At 35.3% G+C, this 17,467-nt stretch overlaps 1 protein-coding gene across 2 annotated transcripts in view; it reads right to left on the bottom strand.

Moving 5' to 3' along the window:
- ITGAV (integrin subunit alpha V) overlaps positions 1–17,467 on the bottom strand; it is a 131,262-nt gene that overhangs the window by 72,860 nt on the left and 40,935 nt on the right. For both annotated transcript variants that reach the window (XM_007494484.3, XM_056794105.1), the window contains exon 3: positions 13,701–13,792. In XM_007494484.3, coding sequence (XP_007494546.1) covers positions 13,701–13,792 — 92 coding nt within the window. The remainder of the gene's footprint in view (positions 1–13,700; positions 13,793–17,467) is intronic.

Below are 17,467 nucleotides of genomic sequence, written 5' to 3'. Positions count from 1 at the left end.
TTATTAATTTCTCCCTTAATTTTTAGGATCTCTAATTTGGTTTTCTTCTGGGGGTTTTTAATTTGTTCACTTTCAAGTTTTTTGATTTGCATGTCCAATTCATTGACCTCTTCCCTCACTAATTTATTAATATATGAATTCAAGGATATAAATTTTCCCCCAAGTACTACTTTGGCTGCATCCCATAAGGTTTGAAAGGATGTCTCATCATTGTCATTTTCTTCAATGAAATTACTAATTATTTCTATGATTTGTTCTCTAGTCGATTTTGGAGAATCATATTATTTAATTTCCAATTAATTTTTTATTTGGCTCTCCATGTACCCTTACTGATCATTATTTTTATTCCCTTATGATCTGAAAAGGTTGCATTTATTATTTCTGCTTTTCTGCAGTTGTATGTCATGTTTTTTTACCTTGTATATGGTCAATCATTATGAATGTGTCTTGTGCTACTGAAAAGAAGGTGCATTCCTTTTTGTCCCAATTTATTTTTATCCATATATCTAATAACTCTAATTTTTCTAAGATTTCATTCACATCTTTTACCTCTTTCTTATTAATTTTTTTGATTTGATAGTGGTAGGTTCAGGTCTCCCACTAGTACAGTTTTACTATCTCCTCCTTCAATTCTACTAGTTTCTCCATTAGAAATTTGGGTGCTATATTATTTGGTGCATACATGTTGATTAGTGATATTTCCTCATTATCTATATTCCCTTTTATCAGGATGTATTTACCTTCCTTATCCCTTTTAATCAGGTCTATTTTTGCTTTGGCTTTGTCAGATATCATGATTGCAACTCCTGCCTTCTTTCTGTCAGTTGAGGCCCTATAGGTCTTGCTCCACCCTTTAATTCTGACCCTGTGAGTATCTACTCGCCTCATGTGTGTTTCTTGTAGACAACATATGGTAGGATTCTGGATTCTAATCCACTCTCCTATTCGTCTACATTTTATGGTGAGTTCATCCCATTCACATTCAAAGTTATGATTGTCACTTTTGAATTCCCTAGCATTTTGATATCCTCTCCTAGTTCTGACCTTTCTTCTTTTGCTATATCCTTTTAAACCAGTGATTTACTTTTAGTCAATCCCCCTATTCCCCTTCCTTGATTTGCTTCCCTTTCTGACCCCTCCCTTTTTGTTCCCTTTTTCTTTTTTTAGGGGCTGTTAAGTTCCCTTCCCCCTCTCCTTCCCTCCCTTTTTTTGAATTCTGTCTCCCCTACCCCCCCCTTAGTTTTCCCTTCTTCCTTACCCTGTAGGATAAGATAGACTTAAAGATCCCAATGGATCTAGATGCTCTTCCCTCTCAGAATTGATTTCACTGAGAGTTTTTTGAGTATTACATATTAGCACTCTCTTCGTCTCCCTCTTATAAGAGTATTCTTCCCCTCCCCTTCCCATGTGTATCTTTGTGTGACAAAGATTATTTTATTTATTTTATTTCTTCAAGTATCTCTTAGTACCATCATCAATTCCCCCTCACCCTCTTTTTTACATATCATTTTATAGTCTTTAATGCCCCAATTTTTTCCTATGAATGATTCTTCTATTTACTATAATAATGAAAACATTTTTGAGAGTTACAAATAATATTTCCCCATATATTAATATATATATAGTTTGATCTAATTGTAGCCCTTAAAGAAGAGAGTTTGAATTTAAAAAAAAAATTTTTTTTTTCTCCTTTTCCCTCTCTTTCATATTTACCTTTTCATGTTTCTCTTGATCTTTGTGTTTGGATGTCAAACTTTCCACTTAGTTCTAGTCTTTTCCTTACAAATACTTGGAAATCTATTTTGTTGAATGTCCATACTTTCCCCTGGAAGTATATAGTCAGTTTTGATGGATAGGTGATTCTTGGTTGAAGACCCAGTTCTCAGGCCTTTCCAAATATCATGTTCAAGACCTTGTGGTCCTTCAGTGTGGAAGATGCCAGGTCTTGTGTGATCCTGATTGGTGCTCCTTTGTATCTGAATTGTTTCTTTTTTGCTTCTTGTAGGATTTTCTCCTTAGCTTGAAAGCTCTGGAATTTGGCAATTACATTCCTGGGAGTTATTTGGGGGCGGGGGTTAGTGTAGAGGGTGTCCTATGCACTCTTTCAATGTCTATTTTTCCCCCTTGTTCTAGAACTTCAGGGCAGTTTTCTTGGATAATCTCTTGTAGTATGGTGTCAAGGTTTTGTTTGTTTTGTTTGTTTTTTTTTTTTATTTCTGGTTTTTCAGGTAGACCAATGATTCTCAGATTGTCTCTCCTTCCTCTGTTTTCCTGGTCTGTCACCTTGTCAGTGAGATATTTTATGTTTTCTTCTATTTTGTCAGTCTTGAATTTGCTTTATTAATTCTTGCTGTTTTGTAAGATCATTGGTTTCCAGTTACTCAGTTCTGGTCCTTAAGACCTGGTTTTCTGCTTTAATCTTTGGGTATTCAGCTATGATTTCTTCATTTTTTTAAAACTATTTCCCTCTTCACTTTCCATAAAGCTTCCATCTTTTTAATGATAAGCTCCATTTGAGACTCTTCCAGGGTTTGTGGACAATTTTCATTTTTGTTGTTGTTGTTGTTGTTGTTGTTGTTGTTGTTGTTTTCAGTTTTGCCTTTGTTTGAATTTTGTCCAGTATTTCCTCTGTAGCCTGGGTTTTTCCTCCTTAAAAATTCTAGGGGTTCACTGCCTTCTTTTTGGATTTTTTGAAAGAATTTTGAGACTCCTGTGCACAATTAGCCATTTTTCTGGATGTCCCCCCTCCTCCTTCTTTAGTCAGAAATCTGAGTCAGCTGGGCAGGTTCTTTGTGTATGGAGTTAAGGAGCAAGTATTTTGCCTGAGGCAAGCTCTCCCATCTCTGCAGTCCTTTGCAGCTCTTTTCAGTGCTACCTTCCCAGGGGGCACTCAGGGTCTCCTCTCTCCTGACCACCTGGTTTTTTGGTCTAGTTGCTTTCAGGAGTGGTTCTCCATTAGTCCTTGTTGGCTCCCAAGGACCTAGAAGTGTCCCTTGCTTGCTCTAGAAGTACTCCTTATTCACTCCCTGGTTCTGGCAGGCACACTGGATCTGGGCACCTACGGTCTGCAATCCCTTATACGCTGGTGTTTCCCACCAAGCTGCTTTCAGGGGTGGGTCCCCTACAGTCCTAGTCACCTCCCAAGGACCCAAAGGTGTCCCTTGATCACTCCAGGGGTACTCCTTGCTTGCTCATCTTGGTGTGCGCTGGCTCTGGCTCTGACTCTGTAGGTGGGGTTGGGGGAGGGTGTATCAGCTCACATTTGGGTGGAAGAGCTTTCATCCACTTATAGTCTGGAAAAGCCCTAATCCCACGCACCTTCAATTCTGTGCCCCAATGTACAGCTCCTCCAATCCTCTGAAAATGATTCTAAAGGTCTTTTGGGGTAGTCCTTGTCGGTATGTGCTGGGGAGAGTAAGTGACTCGTGTTTTGACTGCCACCATGCTTAGCCGGAAGTCCATCCCATAGATTTTGAAAGAATGTCTCATCATTGTCATTTTCTTCAATGAAATTATTAATTGTTTCTATGATTTGAGCTTTAACCAGTTTTGGAGAATTGTACTGTTTAACTTCCAATTAATTTTTTATTTTCCTCTCCATGTACCCTTACTAATTATTATTTTCATTGCATTGTGGTCTGAGAAGTTTACATTTATTATTTCCGCTCTTTTGCACTTGTTTGCAATGTTTTTATGCCCTAGTACATGGTCAATCTTTGTGAATGTACCATGTGTTGCTGAAAAGTATTCCTTTTTGTCCCTATTTATTTTTCTCCACATACCTACTAACTCTAATGTTTCTATGATTTCAATCACTTCTCTTTCTTATTTTTTAGTTAGATTTATCTAGTTCTGATAGGGGAAGGTTCAGGTCTCCCACTAGTATAGTTTTTCTATCTATATCATCCTTGAGCTCCACTAGTTTCTCCTTTAGATATCTGGATGCTATGCCATTTGGTGCATACATGCCGAGTACTGATATTTCCTCATTGTCCATACCACCTTTAATCAGAATGTAATTACCTTCCCTATCTCTTTTGACTAGATCTATTTTTCCTTTGGCTTTGTCAGATTATCATGATTATGACTTCTGCCTTCTTTTTATCAGTTGATGCCCAATAGATTTGGCTCCATCCTCTTACTTTTACCCTATGTGTGTCTACCTTCCTCATGTGTGTTTCTTGTAGACAGCATATAGTAGAGTTTTGGTTTCTAATCCACTCTGCTACTAGCTGGCATTTTATGGGTGAGTTCATTCCATTCACATTCAGATTACCAACTGTGTATTTCCCAGCATTTTGATTTCCACTCTTAGTCCTGCCTTTTCTTTTTTCACTATTTCCTTCTACACCAATGTTTTGTTTTTAATCAGTCCCCCTAATTCCCACCCTAATTTTACTTCCCTTTCTCCCCCCCTTCTTATTCTCATCTTATTTTCTTTACAGTCTTTTTAAACTACCCCCCTACCCGCTCCTTCCCTCCCCACCAATCCATTTGTTACCCTTCCACTTCCCTATAGGGTGCAAATCAATTCTCTGTCCCAATTTATTTTATTGTTCTTCCCACTTTGAGTCAATTTCAATGCACGCAAGAATTCAGTATTTCCTATCTCCATCCTCTTTACCCTTCCAGTGTATTGTTGTTCTCCCCCATCCATGCGCTTCTTTGTGACATATAAATTTACCCCTTTTGTTTCCTTTCCCATTTCTCTTATTATTAACCTTTTTTTAGCTCTAGTTGTGTATATGTGTGTGTGTATGTATATATGTACATATATATATATATGTATACATATATCTACATACATATTTATGTCTTGGCATTTCATGCTATACAGTTTGTCCCTGTTCCCTCTAAGTATAATTCTTCTAGCTACCCAGGTGATAATAACAATTTTTTAAGAGTTACCAATGTCCTCTTTTCTTGTAGGTATACATATTTTAACTTATTGGGTCTCTAAAACAAAAAGGTTTTTTTTTGTTTTGCTTTGTTTTTCTTTTTCCCCCCTTTCTTAATTACCTTTTGATGATTCTCTTGAGTTCTGTGTTTGGGCATCAAATTTTCTGTTCAGGTCTGGTCTTTTCTTTATAAATGCTTGGAATTCTTCTGTTTTATTAAATGACCATACTTTCCCTTGTAAGAATATAGTCAGTTTTGCTGGGTAGTTGATTCGTGGTTGTTGACCTAGTTCCTTTGCTTTCCAGAATATCATATTCTGTGCCTTTTGGTCTTTCAGTGTAGATAAAGCCAGATCCTGTGTTATCCTCACTGTAGTTCTGAATGACTTCTTAGCAGCTTGTAATATTTTTTCCTTGGTCTGATAATTCTTGAATTTGGCTATAACATGTCTGAGTGTTGACAGTTGGGGATTAAATACAGGAGGTGATCTGTGGATTCTTTCAATCTCCACTTTTCCCTCTTGTTCTAGAATACTGGGGTAGTTTTCTTGGATAATTTCCTGGAGGATGATGTCCAGGCATGGTCTTCTGATAGACCAATGATTCTTAAGTTGTCTCTCCTGGAACAATTTCCTAAATCTTCTGTTTTGTGAATGAGGTGCTTCATATTTTCCTCAATTTTTTCATTCTTTTGATTTTGTTTTATAGTTTCCTGCTGCCTTGTGAAGTTGCTTGATTCTAATTGTTGTATTCTAGTTTTTAAAAGACTGGGTTTCATCCCTGGATTTTTTGTCATCCTTCTCCTTCTGATCTTTCCTCTCCTTTGTCTCATTTTCAAGCTGATTAATTTTGGCTTTCAATACACTGTTTTCTTGTTTTAGTTCAAATGCCTCTGTTTCCAGATGACTTATCTTGCTTTTTAAGTTCTTTTCCCAGTTGTCTTCAGCCTCTCTTAATTGTATTTTGAATTGTATTTTGAGTTCTTCCAAGGCCTGTGTCCAACTCATTGGAGTTTCTGTGTTTTTGTTTGGTGTTTCTTCATCCTTCTTTGTTACATTTGTTCTTTGTTCATTGCCTGGATAGAAGTTGTTGATTGTAATTTCTTTTTATCTTTTTCTGTTATTTGCTCATATTTGCCCCTTCTTTTCCCCCTGTTGTTGCCTGCACTCTTGCTCCTCTCATTATGTTTTGGGTCTGTGGTTTTGGGTTTTTCTGTCAGTCTTCCCCCTTGGAGCTTAGTCATCTAATCTCTCAGTACAGTCTGTGGGGGAGGAGTGTTGGAGCTTGTGCTTCCCTGCCCTCTGAAGGCTTTGATGAGATTAAGTCCAGCTGGTTTGAACTTGTAGAGCTAGATGTGCCCTGAGGCTAAAACCTTGGGAAGGGATGAGGGAAATATGGAGTGTCTCTGCTGTTGCAACTTGGTTGCCTGCTCTGTGCTTCTTCTCTAACTGCTTCCCCACCACCTATGTTTGATGCTTTGAATCTGGCACAGCTTTGCCCACAAATTACTCCCTCCAGACCAGCACCCTCAACTGCCCAGAGGTTTCAGCTACCACTAGAGGCTCAGTGCTTTAAGTAGGGAGGGGTCCTGAGACCTTTCTTCTTCCTTCCCCTTAAACCCAAGTGTTCTCGAATTCCGGCTTTGGGGGGGGGGGGGGATCTAACTTTTAAGTTGAGTCCAGCAGGAGGGTTCTTTGGCTCTGTTTTGTTATGATTTCAGTCCTCTACGAGCATTTAGTTTGTAATCGGTAAGGAAGGGTTTTCAGAGGTCTGAACTTTTGCTGCCTCTAAGCCACCATCTTAACTATGGGTTAACTTTTGCTTAGGTACATAATTCCCAGCAAAAGCTGTACCCACAAGCCAAGCTAGGAGTATTCCCTACCTCCCCTGTACAGAAACTCATTCTCCTAAAGCCAGTACATAAATCATTCATAAGGAAAGACTTGTACAGGTACACCAAGTTTCATCATGCCTCAGTGACTTGATTTTTACCAACCAAAACTGCCCCTTGAGAAACTCTCTAATAAAACCTGAAAAATGATCAGGCTAATATTAAATCTGAATTGTGTTCTCAGTACCTCTCTTGATCTCTCAACTTCACTGCTATGATTGTTGAATTGCCTCTAGAATTTCTCATTGATTATCTATTTTCATTAAAGGTAATAAGTGGTTTTCTTGATTGTCTGTAAGCTCAAAGCTCCTCACAGGTTAATGAGAAAATTAAGCCACCTGTGATGAAATCATTTATCTTGTGAAGAACCTTTGTGTTTCCTGTCAAAATCAATTGTTACCATACAAATGTATAGAATGATCTCAGAATGTTAATCAAACAATTTGTTAAAAGTTAAGGTATCATTTATTTAATTATCTTTACTTGAACATGTATGTTGAATATTGTATGTGTATGCCAAAAAAATGGGTATAAAAATAAAGGTCAAACCTAGGCATGACGAAGCAGCCACCTCATGCCCCAGGCAGAAACATATACACAGAGCTGCCTTCCGTCTCTCATTTCACCTATCCACTCCACCTACCGAGGACCCCTGGAGCCACGAGTGGGGCCGGACCCCAGCCTGTGGCAACTAGATGCCTCTGCAAACTTTCTGAAGTGAAGCCTTGACAGAGAAGATCATCAAACCACAAGGGGGTAAGTGTAACATTTAAAAGAGTGGTTGGCATAAACTGTTACAGATAAAAGAGTGGTTGCCTTAAACTGTGACCATGGAAATGTGGTTTCAAGACATTGTCTTGAGTTAAATCAAATATAAAGTGGTTGCCAGGGAAAAATTCTGAAATATTAAATATGCCCAAGTCAGCTGGGTTTTATTGAAGATTTTAATTAATACAAATTAAAGAATAAATGAAAGGAAGAGAGAGAATAAGAGGAAATAATGAGAAAAGGGGTAGGCTAGCCTAGGCCAGCCTAGGCTTTAAGCCTTAAGAGAGAGATTAGTCAGTCTTTAATCCACTCACCACAAGATTTTTTCCAAGCAAGATTCTAATGTTCAGAGAGATCCTCCAGTTTAGCTCTTCAGCTAAACTAAGTTCAGCCATCGAGCCCTCCAATTCAGCTTTGGCAAGCTGCCTCCCCAGAGGCCTTTTCTGACCTCCTTTTAAAAAGAATTTTCTCCTATGTCACTTCCCCTAAATTCTTACATCTATCAGTCATAGTAGACATTTTCCAAAGGACAGACCATTCTTAATTCACACCTGAGTAGACTAAACTTTTGAGTAATTCACACCTCTTTTTCCCTTGCAAGTTTGCAAGTTGCCTGACCTTTATAGGTACTTAGCACCTTTTTGTATTAGATCTAAAAATAGACTTAGCTTAAGGTTTTTTAGCTTTACTTTAAGTATAGGTTAAGTACTTTTCATTGTTCAGTAAAGAGTTTACAACTTTATCTTCCCCTAAAGTATGCTTAAGTATGGGTGGAGTAGAGTTCCCACATTCCTGATCAAGTACCTTCAGTGTTTAAAATAGGGAATGGTCTTAACCAAATCTTCTGAAGTAGGGTCTGAGAATTTTTAAGGTCACATAAGGGAATACTACACATTTAATAGAAGGGGAGAAATATACAAGGTATCAATCCACAATGTAGAGGACATGTAAAATTATAAAAAGTAAGGATTTATTCATTCAAATGTTAAAATTTACCATTAATATTAACACCAATCTTCTTTGATAAGGTGGAAACCTTTTCCTAGGATGATGACAGTTTTGATGAAATTATTAAATAGTTCATTTTGCTTTTAGAAAGCAAAAGAAACTTTCTTAAATATAAACTTGAGGGGCAGGTAAGTGACTCAATAAATAGAGAGCCAGGCATGGAAATGGGAGGTCCTGGGATCAAATGTGACCTCAGACACTTCCTAGTTTTATGACCTGGGGAAAGTCACTTTACCTCAATTGCCTAGCCCTTACCACTCACCTGCCTCTGAGCTACCCAGCTGCCCCCTTTCATTTCTTTAAATAATGTTTTGTAATCAATTTTATGTCTTGAGTGTCTCTTGAGTAAAAAATAATTATTCCAAGACTTCATACATTCTATAAAACTTTTGAATGGGATTTCCCTTTCTATTTTTTCTTCCTTCTTTTTTTAAGTTGCTGTAAAAATGTTAATGATTTATAAATTTATATATATATATATATATATATAATATATAAATTATAAATTATAAAAATATGCTGTTACCTTACTGAAGCAATTAATTATCTCAACTAGATTCATTGCAAATTCTCTGTGATTTACTATTGTTACCTGTAAATAGGGAAGGTTTAGTCTATTTAATGATGTTTAAGTCTTTAATTTCTTTCTCTTATCCTCTTGTTAGAATTTCTAAAACAATGTCAAAAAATTGAAGAAAAAAAGAGAATTCTTCGCTTCTTTTTCAGTATTTGAAGGAAAGATATGCTCAGGTTTCTCATTGTTCTATTTTTCTTGTGTTTAATCATTTTTGCATCTCTGATAAAAACCCTACATGGTAACAATGAATAATTTTTGAATGTATTACTTTAGGTTTTTTTCCCTAGAATTGTATTTAAAATTTCTGAATCAATATTTTTCTCATAAAGGAAATCTGTTAAAGTATTTTCTGAGTTTTTGAGAACTACATGCATAATATAGGCATTAATTGCTCCTTTAATGTTTGCTAGAATTGACCTATAAATCCATCTGGGCCAGGGATTTTTAATTTGAAGTTTCTTGCATCATTTTAATGTCATTTTATGAGATTACGTTATGATCTCTAATGTATATTCTAAAAATTTGGGTATTTTATATTTTCAAGGGAACAAGTGATTTTCCTTAAATTCTTTGTTTTGCTACAACAGTTCTGGATAACAATTTCTCAAAATTATTTTGTTTTCTGTTGTAAGTTTGCCTTTTTCTTTAATTTTGGTTTTCCTTTTAATTTTGTCTTTGTATCAGAACACTAGTTTTAAATAACTAGCTTTTTTAAAAATGTAGTACAATTCTATTCAAATGGAGGTTGGTACATTGGTCAAACAAAACATAATTTAAGAAGGTAGTTGGTAAGAAATAGTAGAAGAAAGAAATAGTCTATTTCATAAGACCCTCAAGATTGTCCTGGATTATTGTATTGCTGTTAGTAGCAAAGTCTATCACATTTTCAACATTCCACAATATTTCAGTTACTGTAATAATGTTCTCCTGGTTCTGCTCATTTCACTCTGCATTAGATCACATAGATGTTTTCAGCTCTTTCTGACATCATCCTGTTCATCATTCCTTATAGCACAATAGTATTCCATCACTATCATATACCACAATTTGTTCAGCCATCCCCAATTGAGGGACATCCCTTTAGTTTCCAATTATTTGCCACCATAAAAACTGCAGCTGTAAACATTTTTGTAGAAACAGGTCCTTTCCCATTTTTTAATCTCTTTGGGATATGATACAGACCTAGTAGTAGTATTAATGTGAGACATATTTTAGGAAGGAAATTGACAATTTGGCCTGTATACAAAGAAGTGTGAGCAACATGCTGTTGGGGGCCTGAAAATTTTGTATAACATATATGATACATATACTGCTGGAAACGAAGTTTAAAATCACATGTATTATATATACATAAACACATACTATTGAAAAAAAACAGGAAATAGTTAACTTGGAGAAGAGAAGATTTTGTAGAGCATGATGACCTGCTACAAATATGTGAAAGGATGCTCTGTATAAGAGGGAAAAAACTTACATATTACTCCAAGAAAATAATAAAAAATAAAATGAGTAGAAGTTGCAGAATGGAAGCTATATAAGAAAACTTTCCTAACATTAAAGTTGTATGAAAGTGGGATGGACTGCCTTAAGAGGTAATATATTCTCAGTATTTGGAGTTCTTCAAGCACATGGTAGATAATGATCATTGCCAAGGACACTGTAACTAAAGGGATTTGCTATTTCAAGTATGGACCATATGACCTCTGAGCTTCCTTCCAACTTTGAGATTCTGAAAAATTACAAAACTAGCAGGTGAAGACAGATGTTTGAAATAGTTTTTGTAGCTTCTAAACAAAGGCTGAAAAAGTTTAATGTAGCCATACCTAGTTCTTGGGTTGAATAATTAATATACCTTCCTGGAACAGTAATGACATACTAATTTTATTATTAATAATACTTTGGTAAATAGTTTTAATTGTTTTTATTTCATCTGTAGTTTTTAGATATTTGGGACTCTTTTTACTATGCGATAAAATTTTCATGATTCCTTCCCAACTATGTATCAGAACTATGATGAACTGGATTACAGTAAACCAGTAGAAAATGGTTATATTTTTCTTCCTTGTGAAAATTCATACTTGATTAAAGATGTTTTGTCTTCCAATCCCAAAGTCCAAACCCCATTTATTTCAAAATAGGTTATTAGGGTCGATGTGTGTGCACTTGCATGAATATGTAAATATATACGTACAGATATAGATATAGATATATAGCGTCACCACTCTCTCTTTTTCACAAATGAGGAAATAGGTATTTTCTAATGGTAAGTGCAGATCTGGGATTTGAACCAGGTTTCCTGATTCCTTGTCTGATGTTCCTTCTATTTGCAATGTTATCTACATCTTTTATAAAAATCTTTGACAAAAGTAGAAGGGAAAAAAAATCACAATTGTTAAAGTCTTTTGAGGAAAGGTAGTAGTTAGGTTAAACAATTATTTGAGATAGTCTTTTAAAAAAATCTAATGGCTCACCAAAGTTTTCTTCAGTTCACAGTATGCCCCACTGCCAAACTCCACTAATGCTGATAAGGGTACTTACTATCCTTCTAAATCATCCCATTTCACAATCTCACCAAGTTTTATCCACCATATATTCAATCTGTTGCCAAATACTCATTTTTCTATATCCTTGAAATCTCTCCTTTTTAGCTCTTTCTCTCCACACTCACACAGACCTCACTCTAGTTCAGGCTTCCATCATCTCTCACCTACACTAGTGCCAAAGCCTCCTACTTGTCCAACATACCTCAAGCCTCCCTACATTCCAATTTACCCTCCACATACTGTTAAAGCAATTTTCCTAAAGCACATACTTCATCATGTCATTCTCCTTTTCAATAAACTCTAGTGGTATCACATTATCTCTGGGATAAAACAGAAACTCCACTGTTTGATATTTAGATCATCTTTGTAATTTGGCCCCTTCTTATTGTTCCAGGTCTTTTTGTATAAGACTAGCCTCCATGTGTATTGTGATAGTCATACAGGAATGTTGCATCTACAATTCTCCACTTCCTGTTACCTTGCTTTTGCACTGGCTGCCTCGCACATATAACCTGTAGAATCCTGAGTTTCCTTGAAGATTCAGTTCAAGTGCCACTTTTTATATGAAGCCTTTCCTGTTCCCCACAGGTTCTAGTGCACACTCTCCCCCAAACTAATTTGTGTCCATATTGTGGTACTATATATATAATTATAATTATTATATTATACATTATATATTTATGTTATATACTTTATATATTGATAAATATTATATATCATTACACATATATTTATATGTGTATAAATGTGCATTTATACACATGCATACCTGTGTGTTTATATACATATATGTACCCCTATATGTGTAGATATTGTCTCTGTTATAAGCTGCTTGAAAGTAAGGATTATCTCAATTTGGTTCTTGTATCCTTAGTACTTAACACAGTGCTAGGTACATAGTAAGTATTTAATAACTGCTTGTTGATTGATTGGAATGTTATTATGCATATTCAGTTGTTCAGTTGTATCTGATTCGTCATGACAGCAATTGGGCTTTTCTTGGCAAAGACACTGGAATAATTTGTCAGTGCCTTCTACAGTTCACTTTAGAGATGAGGAAATGGGGCCAACAGTGTTATATGACTTGCCAAATTCACATAGCTAGTCAATGGCTGAGTCAGGATTTGAACTCAGGTCTTCCTAACTCCAGAGCCAGTGCTGTATCTACTACACCACTGAGCTGCCCCTGATTGGAACTGTCTGTGCTTCCAAATACCTAAGAATGATCTTGTATGGGTGTTAGTGGGTTACTCTTTTGGAGCCAAATCTACTTATAGATATAGCAAACCAGCAGTATCATTTTAAACCAACAAAATCAGATATGCATTTTATATGAACTGGTTCTGTTTCCTTCATTAGATTATAACTTCCCATAGAAAAAACAAGAGGTTTTTTTAAATCATAGCCCTTCATAGATGAGTCTACAATGAAAATTGCAATTCCCACCTATTTCATATACTTTCATTCCACTCTGGGTAATATCATTAAACTAAAATCCTGGAATATTCTCATTATTAAATATGAAATTTACATAGACATAAAAAACTCAAAGGGAAAATCAATAATAAAATTAATATTAATATATAACAAGTAGCATTTAAATAGCATTTTTTGCCACATGCTTTGAAATATAATATTACTTGTCCTCACAATACTTAGAATTAGATACTATACTATCCCTATTTTATAGATGGGAAAAACTGAGGTTGACAGAGAGAAAGTTACTTGCACAGGGCCAAACAACAAGTATCCGATGGAAGCTTTGAACTCATCTTCCTGACTCCAATGCCAGTACTTTATCCATTGTGCCTCTTACCTACCTCCTGATAATTAAAGGAGTAATAGGGGGAAAATATAGAACTTAAAATTATTTTTAGGTCAACTGTCTGATTGTATTTGCATATTTAGGGCATATACACATTCGTTTTCACATATGAGTAAATTAAAAATAATTCCATAGTTTCTACACTAATTTACTTAGCTAATTTACTGAGTAAATTGTCTAAAGGACTTACCAAAATTTTATCCTGCTTAGATCTCACAGATGCTCCAAACCACTGGTGAGATTTAAACTCCAATGGATCATTCTTGGCATAATCTCTATTGCCTAAAGAAAATTGGGAGGAAAGAAACCCCCAAAACATTATTTTTAAATAACGCAGCAAACTTCTTTTTATCTATTCTAGGAAAGAAATTACGATGGTTAATCAAATACTTTACTTGACAAAGAAATACACACATTTATTAATTTTTAAAGAATTCAATTCAAATTATTAGAATATAATAACTTAACATGATAGTGAATATTATTTAGTCTGTCTTTGTATAGAACGTGAGAGAACTGGGGGAATTGAGTAAATCAGATTGAATCTATTTTGTGATTCAATTCTGGATCTAGTTCTGTTCCTTCTATTAAAGAAAAAGACTCAGAGCAAACTTCTGAATGAAACAGAATTTATTATAAATGTGCATTTCCCATAAATCCAGAGTCCCCAGACAGAGATGGTATTTATACCTGAGCTTGATTACACAAATTCAGTTTAGAGGACGTTTGCCAAGAGGGGTCTTTCTTGGCAAGAAGGGCTGGGTTTTTTTTCTTATGAAGGTCATCTTCCCTTAAATGTATAGCAAGTGGATTCTTTTCTTATGCAACAGCTCATTTTCCCTTTAGAGCTATGGTACCCTCTTGGCATGAAGGTCTGCTAGGTGGGTTTTCCAAGAAAGATCTTCCCTTGAAGGCCAGGCACCTTCTTGACAAGAGTCTGGGGTTGTTATTTTTGTTGTTGTTGTTTTTTAAGAAGAAGCTCAGATCTTCCCGCCAAGGCTGAACACCTTCTTGACAAGAAGGTCTGAGGTTTTTCTTAGTAAGAAGCTGTATTTCTTTCTATAAGGCAGATTAGATACGCCTTTGTTCCATATATGAGAATAATGAGTATAGACAAGATTATTCTGTAGCTTCAGAGTCAAATGGTATAAGAGCCTCAGAAACCCCTGGATCTATTCTAAGACACTGAAGACATGCCCAAACTTTGCTTGACAAAGATGTCTACATGGAATTCTATTGTTCATTTTAAGCATACTACAATCATTGATTACTGATTCCCATACAGTTATTTAACTAATTAATATTTGGGATTATTCCTTTTAAATATATTATGAATTCAATTTATCATTATAATAATGATTATCTAATAGGATTATATATAGGAAATATAGAGTTATATATACATATAATGAACATAAATTGAAGTTGCTTAATTAGATTATCTTTTAGATCTTTCTGTTCAATTATAAGTCTAATCCACATCTTGTGAGAAAAATTTATTCAATTATGGAAATCACATGAAAACTTTATTGCATTGTTTCAACATAGCCAAGTGGTTGAAAAGCATTGTGCTTGGAGACCCTTAACTTAGGACCTAGGTCATGCTAACAAGAACCCCAATTGGATCCAAAGATTGATGCAAGGAATTTTCCCACAAGTATGCATTTCAAGCAACTTATTTGTCTTATCTGAAAACTAGTCCCTTTCTGTTCAACTGTTTCTAAGTTCCTTTGAGTGAATATAAAATGAGACACCTCTTTTTCTGATGTCAGGGAATTGTACCTATTTTCTCTCCCCCTCCCAACCTGGAAAGCGCCTAATCTTTCATCCAAATGGAAATCAGATTACTTAATTATACATTCTATTTTGTATCCTGTTAACTTTTAACACATAAAAATCTGACCTCCCCTGTATTTGAGGTCTAGCATCAAACTGAGGAGACCTGGTCCCAATTTGTTATGCAACTGGTATGCATTGCTTAATAAATTGATATGCTTGGAAGCTTGAACCTTTGTCTCCTCCATTAGTACAGATTTCACTTGCCACAAAGGCACTTAAGAATCCTCCAATGCCTATATTGCCATTATAAAAATCAATTTTCCCTGTGCTATTTTTGCATAAAAATGATGGATGTTATGTTGCAACCTAATTAGCCAATGATAATTCCTAAAATGTACCTAGAAGTCTTACTGAAGAATGACCTATATAATAAATTACAAAAATAAAAATTAACATGAAAGCCTTGTAACATTTCTACCCAGATAAATGGCTAACCTTCATGTTCTATAGTTACATTTTTTTAGGAAACATGATTTGAGCAATATATTCAATTTAATTTTTTTTAAATATGTTGAAACCAATATGACTGGTCTATGCAAATAGAAGAATTCTGTTCTGTCAATTCTTTTTAAATGATAACTAATAAGTGAGATAGTAGAAACTGGCAGACACAAAAATATGTTTAGTATACCTGAAGCATTTGACTTAGTAGAACAGAATGGTGCTTTGCAGACTCTTTTACAACAAAATATTTCCCATCCATACATTAAAATCATTCAAGATTCCTGATTCAAGATTTTCTTTGTAAATACATTGTGCTGATTAAAACAAACCCAGAATGCTGCAAAATCTCCTAAAAGAGATTCATGATCACTTAAAGGAGTTTGGGCAGACAAATCATACAGGTAAGACCAAAAGGATTAAGAATGTTTATTTCCAAGATATCAGCATGCATTTGGAAGACCAATCTATAGAACTTGTCCATCAGTATACATATCTGAGATAGACAGAATAGATGGATAATAGGTTCAGCCAAGATTTGGCTGAAAGTAGATCAGAGATGGTGATCAAATTATATAGCCATAATGTACTATGATATAGCCTAGAACAATGTAATTTAATTAGACCATTGTTTTAAAATTTTATATTAGAAAATGAATTTAAAAATTAGACTACAGTAGCCTCAACGTGACATTGCAACAAAGATACTAGTTATATAAATTGTCAAATTTAATATAAAATGTGAAACTTTATCATCTTTCCTGGAGTTATCTGCTTAGAATTTCTCGCCCTCTCTTTCTCTTTATTCTATGAACAATATGCTACAACAAAGAAAATGACAGTGAAAAGTACAATGAATTAGGAGTAAAAAAATGTAATTCCAGGGGGCATCTGGGTAGCTGAGTGGATTGAGAGTCAGGCCTAAAGATGGGAGATCCTAGTTTCAAATCTAGCCTCAGACACTTCTCAGTTGTGTGACCCTGGGCAAGTCACTTGACCCCCATTGCCTAGCCCTTACCACTCTTCTGCCTTGGAACCACCACATAGTATTGATTCCAAGACAGAAGGTAAGGATTGAAAAAAAATTTTAATTCCAGTCTTGGCTCTTCCATTAGCCATTTGTGTCACTTTATACATGTATATAACAATTGTGGACTTTCGTTATCTCATCGGTAAAATGAGGAGGTTGGACTAGATATTTTTTTAGAGTCATTCTGGCTGTAACATTATCATTCTATGATCCATATACACCTTGGCAATGACCTAAATCCAATGCCAAGGTTAAGATGAGGGGAAGAGAGAGTGGGTCAGGCTATGTTCTTCCTGTACATCTTTTCATAAAATTATATGATTCAATATTACTAGTCACCTATATTATTGTGAAAATTGTTTTGACCTTGATGACAGTTTGATAGAATCTTAGAAACCCCCAGATGTCTGCAGATAAGAGTTGAAAAACTGCTGCTTTAGAGTTTCTTGATCTAACTTCTTCATTTGACAGATAAGCAAATTGAGGCCCCAAACATGAAGTATCTACATTGGTAGCATTAAGTTGAGCCTAAGAAGAATAAAGTGCACTGACCATGCTTAATCAATGTTTTAAAAGTCAATATGTAATTAGGTAACAATACTAGTTGGCTCATAGTCTATGTGAAAACCAAGGAATGACCTCCAAAC

The sequence above is a fragment of the Monodelphis domestica genome, chromosome 4 (assembly GCF_027887165.1).
Source record: "Monodelphis domestica isolate mMonDom1 chromosome 4, mMonDom1.pri, whole genome shotgun sequence".
Taxonomy (NCBI): domain Eukaryota; kingdom Metazoa; phylum Chordata; class Mammalia; order Didelphimorphia; family Didelphidae; genus Monodelphis; species Monodelphis domestica.
This window is presented reverse-complemented; position numbering and strand designations above follow the sequence as displayed.